Consider the following 18,402-nt stretch of genomic DNA (forward strand, 5'->3'; position numbering starts at 1 on the left):
GGTGGTCGGGCACTGGGACAGGCTCCCCGGGGCAGTGGTCATGGCACCAAGCCTGCAGGCGTTCAAGAAGCGTTTGGACAGTGCTCTGAGACACATGGTCTGATTTTTGGGTGGTCCTGTGTAGAGCCAGGAGTTGGGCTTAGTGATCCTTGTGGGTCCAACTTGGGATGTTCTCTGTTTCTATGATTCTGTGATTCTGTCTCCCACAGTGTCATCATTTTATGCAGTTCATGAAGAGAAGCGTGGTTCCATTAGCTCAGGAAAGAGTTAATTTTGTGAGTGCAGCCAAGCTTTCAAAGACTTTTTGTGCTTTCTTGGAAACAAAAATTCTTATTTAGCACTGTGAAGAGACACTTAATAGAAGTTTTTTCTTAATATAAGAAAAAAGATTGAAAATGGCAAAGCATTATCACCACCTCTTTGAAGAAATTATGCAAATAGAGAGAGGGCTTGATTAAATCGGGTCATGAGGAACATCTAAAGTAAAAAAAGGTGTTCCTTATTGTTCAAATTTGACAGCTTGATAATAAGAGTTTCTTCTGTTTGGATTGTGACTGATGCATTCGCTTTTTTGGCAGGAGATCTAGATCTTACTCTTTTTTTCTACATTCTGTATCTCAAGTAATTTTCTGAAGTACAGTTTTGCTCAGGTTTTTGGACTCTGTTCCTCTACAGTAAATCTGTAAGCAATCATTCAAACAATATTCTTTTTCTTTTTCCTTTTTTTTTCTTTCTTCCTTTTTTTTTTAATACAGAACTGTGAATCTCCATATTTACTTTTTCCCATAACTGTAAATTAAAGTTTCAAATGGAATTTCTTCATCCAAGAATTGAAGCTTCTGATATGCTAAAATACAAAGCAGTCAGAAATGAAAGTTAAAAAGTAATTAAAACTAGTGTATAAAATTACATTCATCTGAAGAGCTCATTCACTTGAAGTCAAATTTACAGAATAGTGCAAAGTGGAGTTAATTGAACAAGAGGCAGAAAAACTGAACAGACTTTGCAGTGTGTACAGAAGCAGGTTCATATAGTTTTCTGGTAACGTGCAAGAGAAACACAGACCCAAGCTACTATCAGGCATAGAAAATCTGTTCATTTAAATAAAAATATTTTCTATAAATATATAGGATATATATATTAATTATATTGACCTAAAGCATTCTCCACTGCCCATGGGGAGGTCATCAAGTAGATGGAGCCAGGCTCTCCATAGTAAGGCTGGGTGGGAGGACAAGGACAGCAGCATAAACTGAAACAGAAGAGGCTCAGCCTGCATGTAAGGAAGCACTTTTTCCCCATGAGGACAATCAGGCAGCGGCACAGGCTGCCCACAGAGGTTTTGCAGTCTCCATCCTTGGAGGTTTTCAAGACCCGACTGGATGAAGGCCTGAGCAGCCTGGTCTGAATTCAGTGTTGTTCTTTTTTTTGAGCAACAGTTTGGACTAGAGAGCTCCTTAGGTGCTCTCCAGTGTGAATTATTTTATAAGTCTCTAATGTGTCCATTTATACATTCATCCTGAATGCCAATTAATTGAAATTTTAGACCTAAATGAAGAAATTAATAATTTGTGACATTGACCTACACATTCTACTGAAAAGGAAAAAATGTGCTGCTTGTTGCTGCAGCATCAACCTGTGAATCTAGAGTAGTTTCATATATTGGGTATACTTCTGACAGTTTTTGAAGCTGGGTAAATAATAGTGATTTTAATTGAGTAGAACCATTCTTTTTTGCAACAGTCATAGTCGGAAAAGTAAAAAGCAAAAAGACAAGACCATGCTTTAGTTCTTCATACAAAGTTTGCTTTTGAATAGTCTTGGGTTTTAATTTTCTGGTTCATCCCTAGAAAACATATACTGATTTCACAGTTCAGGCTTGTGTTATTGGTGGACTCCTTGAGTGTGAAGGACTCCCATGGCCACTTACAGGCAAACAAAAATTTATAGAGCAGTCAGGGAGGAGCCATGCATCAGGTGACATTTTGGTATATGTGGGAATGTCTTGAATCCACTGGGTCATTGATGAAGGGTCCTTTTTTTTCAGCATAGCAAAACTGCTTATTTTCTACAAAGCTACAGATTTTGACAGATGCTTTCAGAAAAGGAAAGGTAGTAGAAAAGTTACTGATGATGCAGTAATATTATTACATGAGACTGCAATACAAAACACAATAAAACACGAAATTTTTGCTATGTGTTATCTGCATTATTGTACTACGTAGAAAATCTGCTGTTAAGTGCTGAGCAAATTCAACAACAAATTCAGGGCTCAACTCAAAAAGCTTTAAGTGCAAGTAACAGGCTAAATGCATGATTACAAGTAAAGGAAGTAGAAATAATAAGAAAATGTTCAAATGTGGACAGTTATTCAAGATGAATGGCTGAAAGTAACGATTGAACTAGTTTCTTCGACATGCTTTTTACAGAAAGCATTTGAGAAAATAAAATGAATGTGCATGGGGCTACTTAGAAAGGCTGTTCCAAACCATACTTTCTGGCATGGTTGAAAGCATGAGAACTTTTAAGGGAGAAGTCAGGAAATGGCACGGCTGACAGTGGCCAGAAGAGACTGCAATTGCGAAATATTCAATAAAGCAGAATAATTCATGGCTCCTGAAAGCGATCTAGGGGGTTTGAACATAATATAGCAGTACTATCCAAGTAAACAAGTAATAATCTGATGCACCTGTATACAACTTTTCTTACACAGAATTTGCATTAATATATAATTTGCTGTGTACAAATGAAGTGATTCATTGCAAACTGAAATGTCTTTATGGCTGACCTTATCTGCCATTTCTATTTGATCATGCCATGCTGCTGTGTACTCACTTAATATTTTTCTGATCCAAGCAGCAATGTTTTCCAAAGTAGATAATTCTGCAATCAGTATGAAAATAATAGAATTTTGATTACTTGAAACTCCTGGCATTTATCATTATGTGTTTGTGTCTACCGTGCTCCATGATGAAAATTCTGATAACATGTTTTGTGCATACAAAGTATGTAGACACTGGAAACGTATCTAATACTTATCAGCTTTCATTTTACAGTACAAATTATGCGTTACAAAATGTCATCAGTGTTCAAAGTGATAATCACACTTCAGAATGCCTATTATTGGTTTCAGACACTTCCCCATGAGCCCATAATATGCCTGTGTAAGAAGCAGAGTCTAAAATATAAATATAAATATAATATGTGGTGTTGCTTAGCAGCAGCCCTGAACCTGGGGCAGCCTTGCTCCCAGTTACACCTGCCAGGGAAGAGCTGTGCAGTGTAAAACAGTGCCTTTTACGAAAGTGTCCTTTGAATGTACTGGGGATAAAAGCTCACTTCTGTTCAAAATACCTTTTTCTCCTGACTCAGACAGGTCTATTGACAGAAGGACTACAGAGCCCTGGTTGCTTTGAATCATGGAGTATTGTAAGATGAAAGTGCTGAAAAGCACTGGTAAAACTTTCAGCAAAACACATGGAAACTGCAGAGGGAGGAGAGGATTCCATACTGGTCCCTGTTAAACATGTGGCCAGGAAGGAATAGGAGAAGAATTACACATTCCTTTAGTAAACTGGCATATCCAGCTATAGGTTTATTTAATTCATCTATATTATCCTGAATTGAATAAAATTACTGTTTTCTGTACTCAGGACGGAAACACAGTCAGATTTTTGAGCCTCTTCTTCAGCACAGAAGAAAGATTAAATATTTTTAAATTATTTGTTTCAGCCTCGAATAATGATGTCTATCTGATATTAATATAATATACCTACATTCATCCTGTTTTCCTAATAGTATTGAAATACAATGCCCTGGGATCTCTAAGCAGTTTTCAAAAGCATGTATATATAGTTGTTGCTATTTGTCAAGTAACTATATTTAAAAAATACTTTTTGCCTCTTCTTTCCACCGCTGGTCTTTTCTAGTACATATTTAACGTATAGAGAAGGTACTTCAGGCATCAGTTATGGGGTATAGATAATTTCCTTTATCGCATGTGAAGCAATACATTTGGGACCTGAGCTTAGGCAAAGATGAACAGCCTGTACCCCACCTCCTTGTTTGATTAAGACAGAGAGAAAGCAGGGATGCTTCTGCATGGAGCTGGGTGAAGTCCCTCCTGGTTCACCTGCCTGAATTGCCCCTCGGCCTTTAGAATTGATTAAAAAGTGCATAATTTGAATATTTATGTCCTTGTATGGAACGAGTTGTACTTTTAGGTAATTAAGAAGTACATACATCTCACTTTATCTGTTTTTTATTAATAATATTTTTATTTTTAATTAAATCTGTATACATTTCTTTAAACTTTTAATTTCAAGTTATTTTTCCTACTAGCTGTATGTCTGTATTTTTCTACATCACATGGACAAACACATGGATTTGTTCTCCAAGAGCTTTTTCAGATTATTTTAAATTTTATTTCTGACAATCCTTTAAAAAGCTATTTCTTTTTACATTGCTCAGTTCACCATGTGTGCTTCCATGAGACATATTATTGGACAGACAATTTAGTTGTGTGGACAAAAAGGGAACACAGCTTGTATGTGGACACACAAAAAAATCAGTTAGTCTAATTAAAGCATTAAAAGTCACATCCATACACATCAGTTTATTCCTGTTTTTCTGTTTCCTTTTATTCCTAAAACCTGTGTCATCTGCCTCCACGAGGCTGCACTCCCGTAGTCACTCTGATTTATGATTAAGGTCCTGGGCCTCTGTTCCCCACCTGTGCCTGTGCTGCATTGGGCTACATTTTCATCTGAGGATTATAGGTAGTTCGCACTACACAGAAGGGCTTGTTAGATCACTGTCAGGTAGGTAACAGTAGATGTTACACCACGTAATTCCACACAGCTAACAAGTTATTTTTGCAATATGACTGATAGACAACTGGTAAAACTAAAATAAGTTCAAGGCTAGGCAAATACAGGCAAATCCTGAGGCCAGCACTATTAGGTCAAGGCAAAGGCTGTGGCCTTTCACTTGTGATGCCACGATCCTATTCACTGAGCCTAACTCTCTAATGTAAAGTATTAAAGGTCAGTGACAGGCACTTACCACGCAGAGCTGCATGTGATATACAACATATTGCATTAAAAAAAACAGGATGAGTCTTTTCATAATCTTATTAAAATTGGTCTGCGTGAAGGAAAAACACTGATACATGAACTTCCATAAATTCAAAAACAGTAAAATACAGCGTGAAATGAATTAGAACCAGACATAGTCAGTTTTTTCTCAGTCTCATTTTCTGTTTGCTGCTATGTGGCAATCTGTGCCAGCCACGTCCAGCAAGCACTACTCAACATTTTATAGGTTTTCAGGCACCATATGGGCAGTGTGTCCTCACAGTGAAAAGTATTTGAGCATGCTGAAGCCTAGTCACATGCTTCCTCAGCACTGTTGCTTCTCAAAGCACCTAGAGTTGAATTAGCAGATATGGTCATCATTTCTTTTGTTTGCTTTGGAAATAAAGTTCTCAAGGAAGATAATCATTTATATTTCCAAAGGACTTGCTCTTTCATATTTCCAGAGGAATTGCTATTCCAGTCTGCTAAGCAGCTGCTCCTCTTACCATCTTATTCCTCCCTTTGGGCAGAGGCTTCAGCTTGTGGAAGTGTCTTGTTTGGGAGGGAATGGAGCAGCTTAGTTTTTCACAATAAATAAATAAATAAATCATAAAATATTTGCAAGATGGTTGTCCTTGGGCTCTCCTTTCTGCTGAGCCTGAGAGCAAGCATAGGTACTTTTTCAGCTTATTAATTAATCTTCATGGCATCCAGTGATAAGGTCTGGCATCTCTCACAGATGGAGACATAAAGAGGTGAAACTGCTTCCCAATGTGCACAGAGAGAGAAAGAATCATGGTGGAAAGCTTGCCCTCAATGTAGAGGGCCTTGCAACAGATAAATCCATACATAGATAGCTCATTTTCTGAGTATAGGCTCTTGCTGATGAAGATGTAACTATTTCCTCCCATAATAGTCTGAAATATAATTCCCCTATCATATCATCTATGAAAAAAAAAAAGAGCTACATTTCAGTTTCAACAAAATTCCCATTAAGTGTGATCCCAATTTTAATTCACACAGACCTCCTTCAAATGCTTCCTGTTTCTACTAGAAAAAAATGTTTCCAATACTGACACCTTTTTCATTTTTCCCCTTTCCTTTCCCATCAGGGAAGGGATAGAACAAGAAGTTAGACTGTTCTGGAAGATTTCTGGTTAGGAGGGGAAGCTGTCATATTAATCAACTACAAATCAGTGTTTAAGAAATTCTTCCTCTTCTGAAACATCAACAAAAAAGACAAGCTGAGAGCAGACCTGGTTCCAGGCAATTTATAGGCATGCTTGAGTAGCCTGACCCTCACAATATAAGCACTGAATTGTAAATTGTTTATCCAACTACTTGAGTGGAAACCAGAGTTCTGACCATGTGAATAACTTACTATAGGAACGTCCCTTGCAATAGTGCTCTCAAGGGAAACACACAGAAGTGATGCAGGAAAGACAGCTGAGACAAATGCTTTGGAATAGTTTCAGACTAGTTGTTATATGCATATTCCTGAACTGCTGGGGCTGTGCTACTTCAAATCTAGCTGTGGGATGCTGTGGGGATTTGAAATGCCTTATGTAGAGTTTAAGCCATCATATAATTTCCTGAAGCTGAAGGATACATTCTGCTCTCAGGATCAGGATAGGCTGTGCTCTCAGACTTTCAGAGCAGGCAGTCTGACTTGGTCACAACAAAATGCTCTGAGAATGATCTGCAAGGTAAGACTAACAACCGGACCCAGGTGTCACCACCCAGTTTGCCGTCCAGATGAGGAGGTTTTACGCTGGTTCTTCCCCAGAGTCAGAGGGGAAATGCAAAAATTGACTGTGTGGCTCAGTCTTGCCCTCGATGCGGATCTACACTATTCATTCAGCTCTTGGCAGAAGCATCTTCTGGGGCTCCTTGTACCCTTGAAGAGGAAGATAAGAAATTTAGCAAGGGCTGTAGATCTGGGCTGTGGCCATCAACTGGTACTCTTTTCTTTTCAACATCATCAGTACCCTAAATATAGGAGGAAAGATTACTGGAGACAGATGTCCTCACTGCTAAGCACTGAGGACAAGTAGATAACTCCTTCTTTAGTGTATACAGAAAGCTATAAGAAATCTGAGGCAATTTCTGAAACCTGATTTCATTAACAGTCTGAGAAACCAAGCGCCAGGACCAGTATGTTTAGGGAATCCAAAGAACCTGTTCTTTAGGAGAGGACTGAAAAGAGAAAATGTTTGTCCTGTTTAAAGTCTTTCTAATAAAAGCCAGCAAATATATATATGTATATATATTTCTTGAGTGTAAAAAGTAAAGTAAGAAGCATAGAATATGATTGCAAGTATCTTCCGTTAGTATTTGTTAAAGAGGAAGATTTCCTGCTGTGCTTGCTTGGGGGCTGAAATCTTATCACAGTAAAGGTCAGTTAGACAATTTCTGAGGGTGAGAGGCTAATACAAATAGTGCACCTAATATAATGATGTGGACTCTATCACGAGCCATAGCAGTGGACAAATTTCCAAATAGCTGTACAAGGACATGGGTTAGTTACCCATCACTCCTGGCACCTTTGGTACTGTCAGAGCATTTCATTGTGACCAAGTTACAATTCACAAAACAGGTGAAAATAAGGCCTTTAATTAATTTATTGCACTTTGGTCCAACGAGGAAAATAGTGTGAAAATATCAATTAAACTCAGTGCCAGCCCTGAACTAAATCTATTAATCTATCTATCTATCTATCTATCTATTACAGTTTCAGACTTGTGTAACTGTCATTACAATTAGATAATGTTGGGCTCTGGGAGGGAACCATTGATTTTTAGGAAGGTTAGATGCTCTATAGTGAATAGTCAGTTTGGGGGGAGAAAGACTGCAGTGAAAGCTTATGGATTTAGCTCTGAAACCTCAAAGACTTCAACTGTTGCTTGCAAAAATCTACTTTTGGAAGCAGAGAACAGTTGCTTCAGTGTGTTAAACCAGTAGTTTTAAAATACAGGATATTTACTGCAAGCATTGAAGAGATGAAAGAAGAGAAGCTTCTCTGCAGAGGCCTCTGGAAACTCTCACCCAATTTAGAAAAGATTATAGTATTTCCTCATAAAATTGACAGCCTGGAAAATAGGTTATGACACTCAAACCACATGGTAAACAAAGACCACCGTGAAAGTTCAAAGGCAAAAACATTGTTGGACTTAAAAAACATCTGATTATTTAAAAGCTGGGAAGAAAATGCTTTTATATTTCAGTGAGTTGTATGGAGTTCACATGGATTCCCTCAGCCAAAAAAAAAAAAAAAAAAAGCCAAGAAAAAAAATCAGCAAAGGAAGTTCCATTAAACGTGCTGAGAATCTAGCAACGGGATTCATTCATTCATTTACTTCTCAGAAATCAGTTTTAGAGATACTAAATAAACAACCTGTTATAAAATCTGCTGAAGGTAATAAGGTTCTTCCCCCTGATGTTTTTGAGTTTAAAATAGTACTGATTGAGAGAAAGAATAAATATCCTGGGAGGGGAAAAGACTAAGACTACTTTCATATATCCAGCTGTGCTCAGAATTTATTATTACCTCAAAACTTCTCTTTTCAGTTCTGCAAGAGAATGAAAACCCCTAACTTCATTTACTGGAAACAAAAAGAAAATTGTGTAGACTTATTTTCTTTATTTAACAGCTCCAGATGGTTTCAGGGAAGATAATTGGTGAAGAGGCCCCATACTATCAGATCTAGCCAGACAGAGATTTTTCACTGTGGAGAAAGGCTACAAATGGCAGTAGGCAGTATAATCAGGCTGTGACGTTGTACCACTTGCGTAGCATGGCTGGAAGAGAGTGGGGATGGCTTCATGCCTCCTATGCGCCTGGATCCCTTTCTGACCCCAACCAGATGTCCCAGGTTAATATTACTCGTATTACTCATTTTTGCTGCGACGAGGAAAATGAGTAATATTAAACCCACAGGTACTTTTGGTGGATAGTAGCAGATTTCAAATGTATCTCATTGAAGCTGGATTTTCTGGTTTTGGATCTATTTTATGAATACAATACTATTAAGTATGAGAAGGGGTCAAACTGATCACCCTGCATGTGAGAGCTCCCAGACACTGTCACCTTCGTTCCTCCGTTCCACAAGGAGACCTGATGGTAGTCATCAGTATGTTCATTTCTGCACAACTGGCCAGACCAGAGTGTTTTAAGTGAGGCAGTTGATATGTTATGGATAACGGCTGTTATGAATTTGCTTCCACTTCTGGCACATGGCTTTCTGAACGCTGACACTGATTTTTGGAGATTGGGTTTATTTGGGCCATCTCTTCAGCTGATCTCAGTCAACAGAGGTCCTCGAAGTTGATGATGTTAAGTTAATATGTATTGTCTGGGGATCCTGGCATAGGGTTATTTAGATGTTACATAATAGTTTTAACTCAGTTTTTTATTTGGGATCACATAGGACCAATTTCTTTCAAAGAGGTGTGTCTGTACTGTGTTTTACATTTTTTTTTATATCCCTCTGTTTCCTTTTTTTTTTTTTCTAGGCTTTTGAAAAAGGAAGAAAATTTTGTTTTTATCCCTCGTTCCCGTGAAGAGCTTCCAGAAAACTTTCCAAAGGAAATTCCTGGGATCTGTTACTTCCTCGAGGTCAGAAGTGGTCAGAAGCAGCCAAAACCCTCCATCACATCTGCCAGAGTGAGAAAAGTTTCTTACAACATTGGCACCATGTTCCTCCGGGAGACTAGCCTATGAGGCCTGCTGCAGATCAAAGACTCATCAAAAAAGCACAAGCCCAGAACTGGGTCACGACAGGGGAGTTGGAGGTTCTTCTATTTCACTGCCTTGTCCTGAACAAGCAGTAAAAGCTTCATGTAATGTCAGGCAATAATCATTTTAAAAGGTGGGTGACTGCTGTCAGTAAACAGAGTGGAGACGGAAAAAAAAAAAGGTCAAAAAAAAACACATTTAAAAAACATACTTCCACATTCAGAGGAATTTCATTCATAAACTTGAGTCTGGCCCCTTTATGACAAACAAAATCAAACAAAACAAAACCCCCAACTCACATTAGAGGTTGGTTTTGTTTTGTGCAGAAAGGGTGATGGTTCTCTGTAGATTTGCACCAGCTAAGCAGAATTGGGAGTCAGTTCTGATTATGCATTCCTACATTTAATGTGTTCTTCAGTAAAGTAATGATGTTTTTTAACTTTATGAACAAACATTTCATACATATACTGTAGAGCTGTTGTAACCTTCCTGGCAGGAGGAATTATAATTCAGTATAAATGTTGTAGGGATTTTACCTATTTTTATACATATTTCACTTTCTGGATAATTACATTCCACATACTGTAAGCTGAGTGAGCTTAGATAGCTTTTCAGAAGAAGCTACTGTATATTTCATATATTCTACCTATCAGATCTTATTGTTATACGAATAAGAAGTCATTTTTTGACTTTTTGGCAGCAAAATATCAATATTTTAAAGAAGAAAAAAAAACACTTTGGTAAACCTATTTACCTGATGTTTGTGCTAAAGCTTTAGATGAGCATTGTCTTGCTTATACAAAGTAATGTTTGGTATTTGTCCTACAGTCTTGTGTGTCCAGTCTTTCCAGGACAAAGCAACCAAAATGTAAAAGATCAATTCGTTAACAAACAGAAAAATTCTGTTATACACAGTGGAGCTTGTTTCCCACAGAATTAGCAGCCAAACTGATATTTGGTAGAAGTCCTGGACCTTTATTAAAAAATTGATCTTGTAAAACCTTACTCTGAGAGTGTTCAGCAAACACTGGAAGCTCTCTGGGTACTGGTTTTCCATTTTTTAATAGGACTTGTGCTCCTATTCCACTTAGATTATAAAAATTCTATCTGTTATTAAAATGCTATTTTGGAAATTGCCTCTGTTGGTGAGGATGAAAGGTCCCCTGGTTTATCTATTGTAGACCAAAAATCACTGAAAATGGTGAGGAAATAATTCCCTAGGTTTAATGCAAATGGCAGTTCAAGATTTAGATGCATCAATATCAATTAAAAGATTAAAATAAAATCAAACTACAGCCCAATTCTTTCCTGGTGAAAATTAATATAGCTTTATTTTCTTCAGTGAAACCAACAGAAACAAGAAACAGGATGTAGATCTGTTCCCCAGTAGACACATTTTCAGGCAGTGTTTATTTCTTTGGCTTTCCTTTTCAAAAATAATGGTAATAAGTTTTCTTCTGCAGGTGTACTTCCCTTTGGGTCCTACTGAAATGAGCCAATATTTTTCTGTTCTACCTTAGTAGACAAACAGAGCAGTGATTTGAAAGTGGCTTAGCTTTACATGGGCCTGCTCAAAGCTCAACGAAATCAAAGTCAAGACTCTCAACAGCACCAGAAGGCATAAGAAACTCAGCATTTCTATAATCCAGACCAGAAATTAGGATCTTACTTATGGATTTAGTAATCAAAACTTAAAGCACCTTTTGAAAATGAGTAAATACCATTCTCCATGGTTCCAAATTATCCTTTTAGATCTTTCTGTGGAGGCAATGACAGTGCTATATTTCTCCCCTTTAACCCAGTTTGGAATGGGAACAGATCAGTATGGCACCACTAGCCTGTTGCTGAACAAATTTCAGGCTTCCTTTCCATGAGGACTGTCTGGATGAGAAAGGACTATCTTGAACCTATGCAGACTTCAGCATGTAGAGGAAACCTGAACTTATTATGCAGTATTTTTTCTTGATGAAGAGGGTAGCTGCATGGGCCTGTCAGGGGGACTGGAACTAGATGATCTTTGAGGTCTCTTCCAACCCAAACCATTCTGTGAATATTACTTAAATGGAAATTCCCTTGCTTTCTAGAGGAACTGATGTGAAAGATTTCTTCCATAGTTATTACAGCATCTTTGTGATTGGAGGAGTTTTTCTTCTATCTACCTTGATAAACAGCATCTGCAGCTCTGCTATCTGGAAAAATGACTTGATGAAAACTGTTCAAGCTTGAGGTTGCAGAATTTCCATCCAAACTACAGATTCAAGAAGTTTCTACATCGGGTGACAAGTTTTTAGCCTATAACCATTAGTTTTTGTATACACAGGATGTACATGCATTTTTTCCAGTGAACACCAGTGAGACCTGGAAGAATTATAAATGGAGCAAAGTTGCAGTTTGACCATGGGAACTGGAACACTACTTCCTAGCTAATAAAGCTGTGGTTTTGATGTCATTAACTAATTCCCTAGAGTGATTTTTTACTTTATTTTTTCTAACAGCTATCAATACAATGAGATTTCATTCTTACTTTACTGGCACATCCTCATTGTTCAGTAGGTGTTGATGTCAGATTACTAATCTCTCTGGCCAAACTCTTGTTTCTCTTCTCACCACCCACAGTCCTCTGTGAAGAGAACAAACACAGAGAGTCATACCAAAAGCATATTTATTGCTCAATATCCCTTCTCTCACAGTTGCCAACAGGAAATGTCTAGGTTAATCCTGTGAGTGATCTTGGTAGATCCATGGAAACATTTTAATGAAAAATGGAGGTTAAAAGGTAATTCAACTAGTAAATTGGAGAAGCAATCCAAAAGTCTGTAGCACCATCCTCATCCTCTCAAGTGACTGTTTATTCTGTAAGGGAATATATAATCACAGAGATCACTGAAAAAACTAAAAATTGGTATCAGCATCACCATGGAGACAAAGACAATGTTTGCCAATAAATCAACTGGCTCCCCAGATTAGAGTAGATTTATTGTATGAAAGTATATGGTCTCTGCCTTTTATAAGCTTGTGTAAAGGTAACACATCCAAAACTTCAGCACTGATGCCATGTATTGTGTTATTTGCTTCTGTGTTATGACAAGTGAAGTTAATGGAAAAGTGTAGGCTCTCTAGAGGCATTTTTCTATCTCAGTGTGAGAAAAGTGTGAAAGATTCTCAGCATTGTTTAACAGCGGTTGTATCTGCTGCCTGTAATATTAGGTTACAAATTTGTTTTGTTGGACACCTTTATGAAGTAAAATGAAGTTCATTAGCAAGATTGATGCTGTGAAGTCAGTCAGATCATAGTCAAATTAAACATTTCTCCAACACTACTTCTTTTTAGTCATAGAGAAAACTGTCTTGTTTGCCTGGCATTGCCTTTATAAATAAAAGGGCTTCCAGGGTTTTTACCTTGGGATGATGAGGTGGAGAGGACAGAGGTGCTGAAATGGATGTAGAAATCACATACTGTAGTTGGAATTTCCTTATGATATTTTCTTTCCTATAAAATAGATTTTTTTTCCTCTGATTAAGAAGTTACACACCTATGTTTTTTTCACTTAGCTGCAAGTAGCAACACCTGCTGGCTCGAGGTTTTGTAAGAACCAAAACCACCCTCTCTGAAGATTGAGGGAAGAGATCTATTGCAAAGTGCCTGTATGGGGAGGAGGTTGACAAGGACCCTAGCTGGGGTCATTGGTCCCTGTGCCACAGACTTGTTCTGTGCACCTTCCCTCTGCTCCAGGCTCAGGCTGCAGACCAGGGACTGACCACAGAGGCAGACCTGGTGGCCAATTTCTAGTGCAAAAGTTGTGAGGCCGAAGTAAACAGAGGCAGCAGTTACTCCCTCAGAGCATTTTTTAGAGATTTTCTGTCAGATTTCTCAATCTTCTTGAAGCTCCCCTTCACACAGCCTTTTCTGTGATGCACTGCATAGAGGTCAGGAAGTCAGAGTAAGAGGGAAGCAGTGATGGAAATGGTAGAGGGGTGGATTAAATTTTGTTCAGTATTACTCTGGTAATATCAGCCGTACAGAGACAAAAGCCACTGCATGGGAGAATTGCTGGTAAGCTAGGATTCTAAAAGTGTGGTTGTCTTGCAGAATCCCACAGGATTTTGCTGTTTTAATTCCAAAGAGCCCATAGTCATTAACTGTGTTTGTGGGTTTGGCTTTATTGCTCATTCCCACATCCAGTTTCAGATGCGAGTTTGTTCGGAAGGCTGTTCTGGAGCCTGGAAACAAGCCTCTGCAAACAGAAAACCAAAACTTTTGAAACTTTAGAAATATTCTGTGGGAATTGCCTCTTCAGAAGAAGAAATCCTTGCAGTTGAGTTCCAACAGGCCCTGCTGCAGTTCCTATGTGTGCATGTGCCTCTTCACATTGCTGTCTCCTCCTATGCTCATGGTGGTCCCTACCATGCTCAGCGCAGGCGTCAGGTGTATAGCCACCTTTTCTGTTTTCCACTAACATTCCTCTTTTTTTTTTTTTTTCTGTATAAAGCAAACAGTGCAGAACCATGACGCATTGCATACATTTAAATGTATCACAGCACTGCCCTGAGACTTATATCGTGCTAACTGATTTCACGTTATCTACTTCTTGCTCTGAACAGATTCTTCTCCCTGCAGACTTTAAAATGAAGGGAAAAGATAAAAAAAAAGAAAAAAAAAACACACCACAAAACTACTATGTTGAATTGCAAATGAGTATGAAACCTGTGTCAGTCGTTGGGGCAAGTGTAAAAGGTTTCAGGTTCTTCACCTTCCACAAGCTGTCAAACATGCTTACCTCATGCAGTTTGTCCTACCAACATGTCTAATCCAACAGCAGCATCACAAATTTCTGGCATTTTCTGGGTTCTCTTCCAGCCGGAGGCTACTACCTCACCTCTGCTGAGTGCTGAGAGCTCACTGAGGAGAGTTAATTCCCTGTCCTAAGTCTCAGGGCTTCTGACTCTGTTTTTGGATTCTGGTGGTCTTTTGCAAAATTATACATTTGTAATATTGGAAACAGCAACATGCTTAAATTAGCAACAAAAACAGAAACATAAGAAAGCTTGTCAAACCCAGAAACAGTTGGTTCCCTTCCTTCAAGAACTGGGTTTAAGGATGCCAGTGACAGGCTTAAGAATAGCACTGGGTTTAAGGATGCCAGTGACAGGCTTGCAGGAACTGATGCTGACTGTGCAGGAGACTCGAGAGGCAGGAGCTGATCTGCTGCTGCTCTTGTTCATACTTCCATCACCTTGCATGCTCTTTTCTGCTCTGTTCTTCAAAAGACCTCCACTCTCCTTTGGTTTGCAGCCTGTATGTGGCATAGATAGTGAGTAATTCTTATTATTGTTCTTATTAGCATCTGTTGACATGGCTGCTTATATCTAAAGAATAAGTGGGATTAAAGGGCTGATCTTAGTCGTCTTTGCAGCAAAGACAGAACTGCTACAGTGACAGAGCAGGCACACATGTCTGTAGAGAGTGGGAGGACCACAGTGCAAGTTTTCACTGGGGGATTCAGGTGAAGTCAGTGCAGTAACAGTCTGCTGCATGTCTGTCTTTAACTTTCATAAACACTAAGTTTATCCATGCAGCTAGAAGTTATTCCTCAACAATGTTATTAATTCACAGTGCATGAGCAACCCTACAACAAAAATCTATAAATTGTTTAACCTCGTATATATGTTTGATCTTTTGTGACTTGGCTATTAATCATGCATGAAAGCAAGCAAAACAGTGAAGCTGGGGAATGTAGCAATTCAGTCATAGGCCACAAATTATTCACCTTGGCACATGCTTACATGTTCCTGTGGTTTAGGAAGATTAACCTCCAGCTCTCTGTGGTCCAGGTTAGTATCCCAGCACGAGTGCTTCCCTGGGGGCTGAGGTTCGCATTAGAGGGGCTGATACAGTAAATGGTGCAAAGTGGCAGCTTTGTTGGCAACCTTAGCAAAAAGATCAGTGCAGGCAGATGTTAAACTGTCCATCTGCTCCTGGGGTTTTAGTTTCCAAAGACAAAGTGAGGCTGAATGTGTTTCATTTGGGGACAAAGAGAGAAGACACTGGTTGTCAGAGAAAAAAGTGTCATACCTGCTTTATGGTTAGAAGGGACAGAGCGGAGTGGAGCACTGGGATGCAGCAAGGCTTGCTTCTGCCTTCAGCTCCTTGACACTCTTCTGCTTTAGCATTCCAAAAATCAGGTTTCCTCTGAAGACTGGGGGACAGGTAAGTGCTTCAGGTACTTGCCCTCTCTCTTCTAGTCACAGCATGAGGCTGCCTAAATCCCCGAGTGTGCTTGCTTTCTACTGACCACAGATAGCTGATTTAGACTAGAGATCTATTTTTTAAGATATCCAAGAGAAGTGAGATTGATCCCACTGAATTAATCTCTCGAGCCCAAATGCCGTGTCTCAAACCTTTCGGTCTGTGCTGCTTTTCAGAGTTCTGCATTGGCCAAAATAAACTGAAACATAGTAAGTGGCAGAGGGATAGATAAGTGTATTCCACGACAAATAGAGGTTTGATACGGTAGTCATGGTGACTATCAAGAACAGGGGCTACTGCGGTGCTGGAAATCTCTTCCTTCCGATGCCTGAACCATTTACATATGATACGAGTGCTGCCAGTTGCAACTTCTGGATGCCACTGTGAATGTTATTTAGAAATGCTCTTGAGCTTTGAGCTCGTAGCCAAATTATGCAAAACATCTGTGCCATCTTTACATGAAATATATGCCAGAATGCCTATATAAGCCTTGTTAGTTATCCTGTTGTAAAGATGACAATACTGTATATAAATTCTAAGGGACAGAGGGATAGCTGCCAGGTTATCATTAATGTACATTTTTCTTGCTTTTGTGAGTTTGTAGGCCCAAAGTTAACTTTCTATTAGCAGAAGGTCATGCATTGAGCTACCTGTTTTCTAGACAATAGTCTTATTCCCCAGCAATACTTTCTCATGACTACTCTTGAAGCAATAAGTTAAGCCATGCTAATCTGTTCTGTGTAGGTTCCTGTACAACACCTATGGCTTTAACAAAGCACCTTTTAGCAGAACATGGAATGACACACTAACAACCTGTCATGTATTGTTTGTCTTTTCATCCTCATCCCCAAGGGAGAAGAGTATGTAGTGCAATAATTTGATTTTGTGAGGTGTCGTCTCTTTGCTAGTTTTCTAAAAATATTTGTTGCTACTTAAGCAAGGGCAAAATCAGAACTAAGGACCAGACTTAGAAAACACTTTCAGTTGTAAACAGAGTACCTTAAAGACTGCGTATTGAGTAAGACAGGTCTCCCATCCTACAAAAAACAAACAAAACAAACAAACAAACAAAAAAAAACCAGTACCATATGTGAGATAAGCCCAAGAATGATAAATATCAGCAATAAAATAGGTATAAGTAATGGATAAGTTCTGCTTTACACAGCAGTAAATCGATGTTAAGACTGAATAATATCTAGAGAAGAAGAATGCTGCTTAATCCATTTTAGCATTTGTTTATTATCAGCATACCTCTAAGGTATTTTTTTTTCCTTCCCTAATGAGGCTGGAACACACTATTGCATGAATATCAGAGTTTCTGAGCTTATTGCAGAGGCACATGCTTAGAAATGAATAACTATTAAGGAGAGATTTTTTTTTAAAGTGAGATCATATGGGAAAGAGAGAAGAGTACAGATGTATATTTGTTGTAAAGGTTTATGTGGCATTTCTGATTGATTAAAATCATTCTGAAACTGTATAATTAAAGCACAGCTGCCTGGTTTAGGTTTTTTGCATTTGTAATACGAAGGTAAGATTTACAAAAGCTCAAGGGACTTACTCCTCAATCCCATTTTCTTTGTTTAAACACAACTTCTTTCTGAACCTAACTTTGCTCAGTATCCCAAGGTTCTGAATGCCTAAATAAGTGTAGGAATTGTGGATTATAAATCTGTATCATTTATGTTCCTTTGAAATACTATTCATAATGATGTATGGAAGCAAATTCTAAATATCCAACCATCTACAAAAATGCATTTTCCTAGTGCTAACCTCTGCTGGATGATGAAATCTGGAGTTCTTGCTAAGCTATGCAGTATTTTACACCTTTCTGCAAGATGATGCTCCAAGATGTGTTGCTGTGAGCATATAAATGCTCTGGTCTTTGGTGGAGATGAGGCTTTTTACCCACCTTTATAATATTCTGATGAACCCTAAGGGAGAGAGCTCTGCCCTGCCAGCTCCATCCAGCTTAGCTCATCTACTGAGGCAGTTTGGAGTAAGCTGAGTCTGAGATTTACTTTCCCATTACATCTCAAAAAAAAAGTGCCAAGTGCTTGCTAGTGTTTAAGTGTGTAAGCATTCCTCTCCAGAATCTTCTCACAGGTCCTGAGAGTGTAGGGGTAAGAAAGCAGCAGGGAGAAAGCATCTGAGGAAAGTGAAGGGAAGTATGTGTGTAGGAGAGAGCTGCGGTGTGCTGCTGATTCTCAGCTTTTGTGTATTTGGAAGTTGGATGACCCAGAGCATATTCTGGGTATGTGGCAAAATGCAAGAATGTGTTATACATAATGTCATGAACTCTCATGGCATTAGGATGAGTTTTAGAGTTGATTATTCTTAGAGTT

General features: G+C 38.7%; 1 protein-coding gene across 1 annotated transcript in view; it reads left to right on the forward strand.

Annotated features, from left to right (window-relative positions):
* GUCY1A2 (guanylate cyclase 1 soluble subunit alpha 2) overlaps positions 1–17,138 on the forward strand; it is a 161,157-nt gene extending 144,019 nt beyond the window's left edge. Inside the window, exon 8 of the mRNA XM_040544124.1 lies at positions 9,588–17,138. Within this exon, the coding sequence (XP_040400058.1) occupies positions 9,588–9,795 (208 nt within the window). The 3' untranslated portion in view covers positions 9,796–17,138. The remainder of the gene's footprint in view (positions 1–9,587) is intronic.
* Positions 17,139–18,402: the final 1,264 nt, after the last annotated feature.

Source organism: Cygnus olor, chromosome 1, assembly GCF_009769625.2.
Source record: "Cygnus olor isolate bCygOlo1 chromosome 1, bCygOlo1.pri.v2, whole genome shotgun sequence".
Classification (NCBI taxonomy): domain Eukaryota; kingdom Metazoa; phylum Chordata; class Aves; order Anseriformes; family Anatidae; genus Cygnus; species Cygnus olor.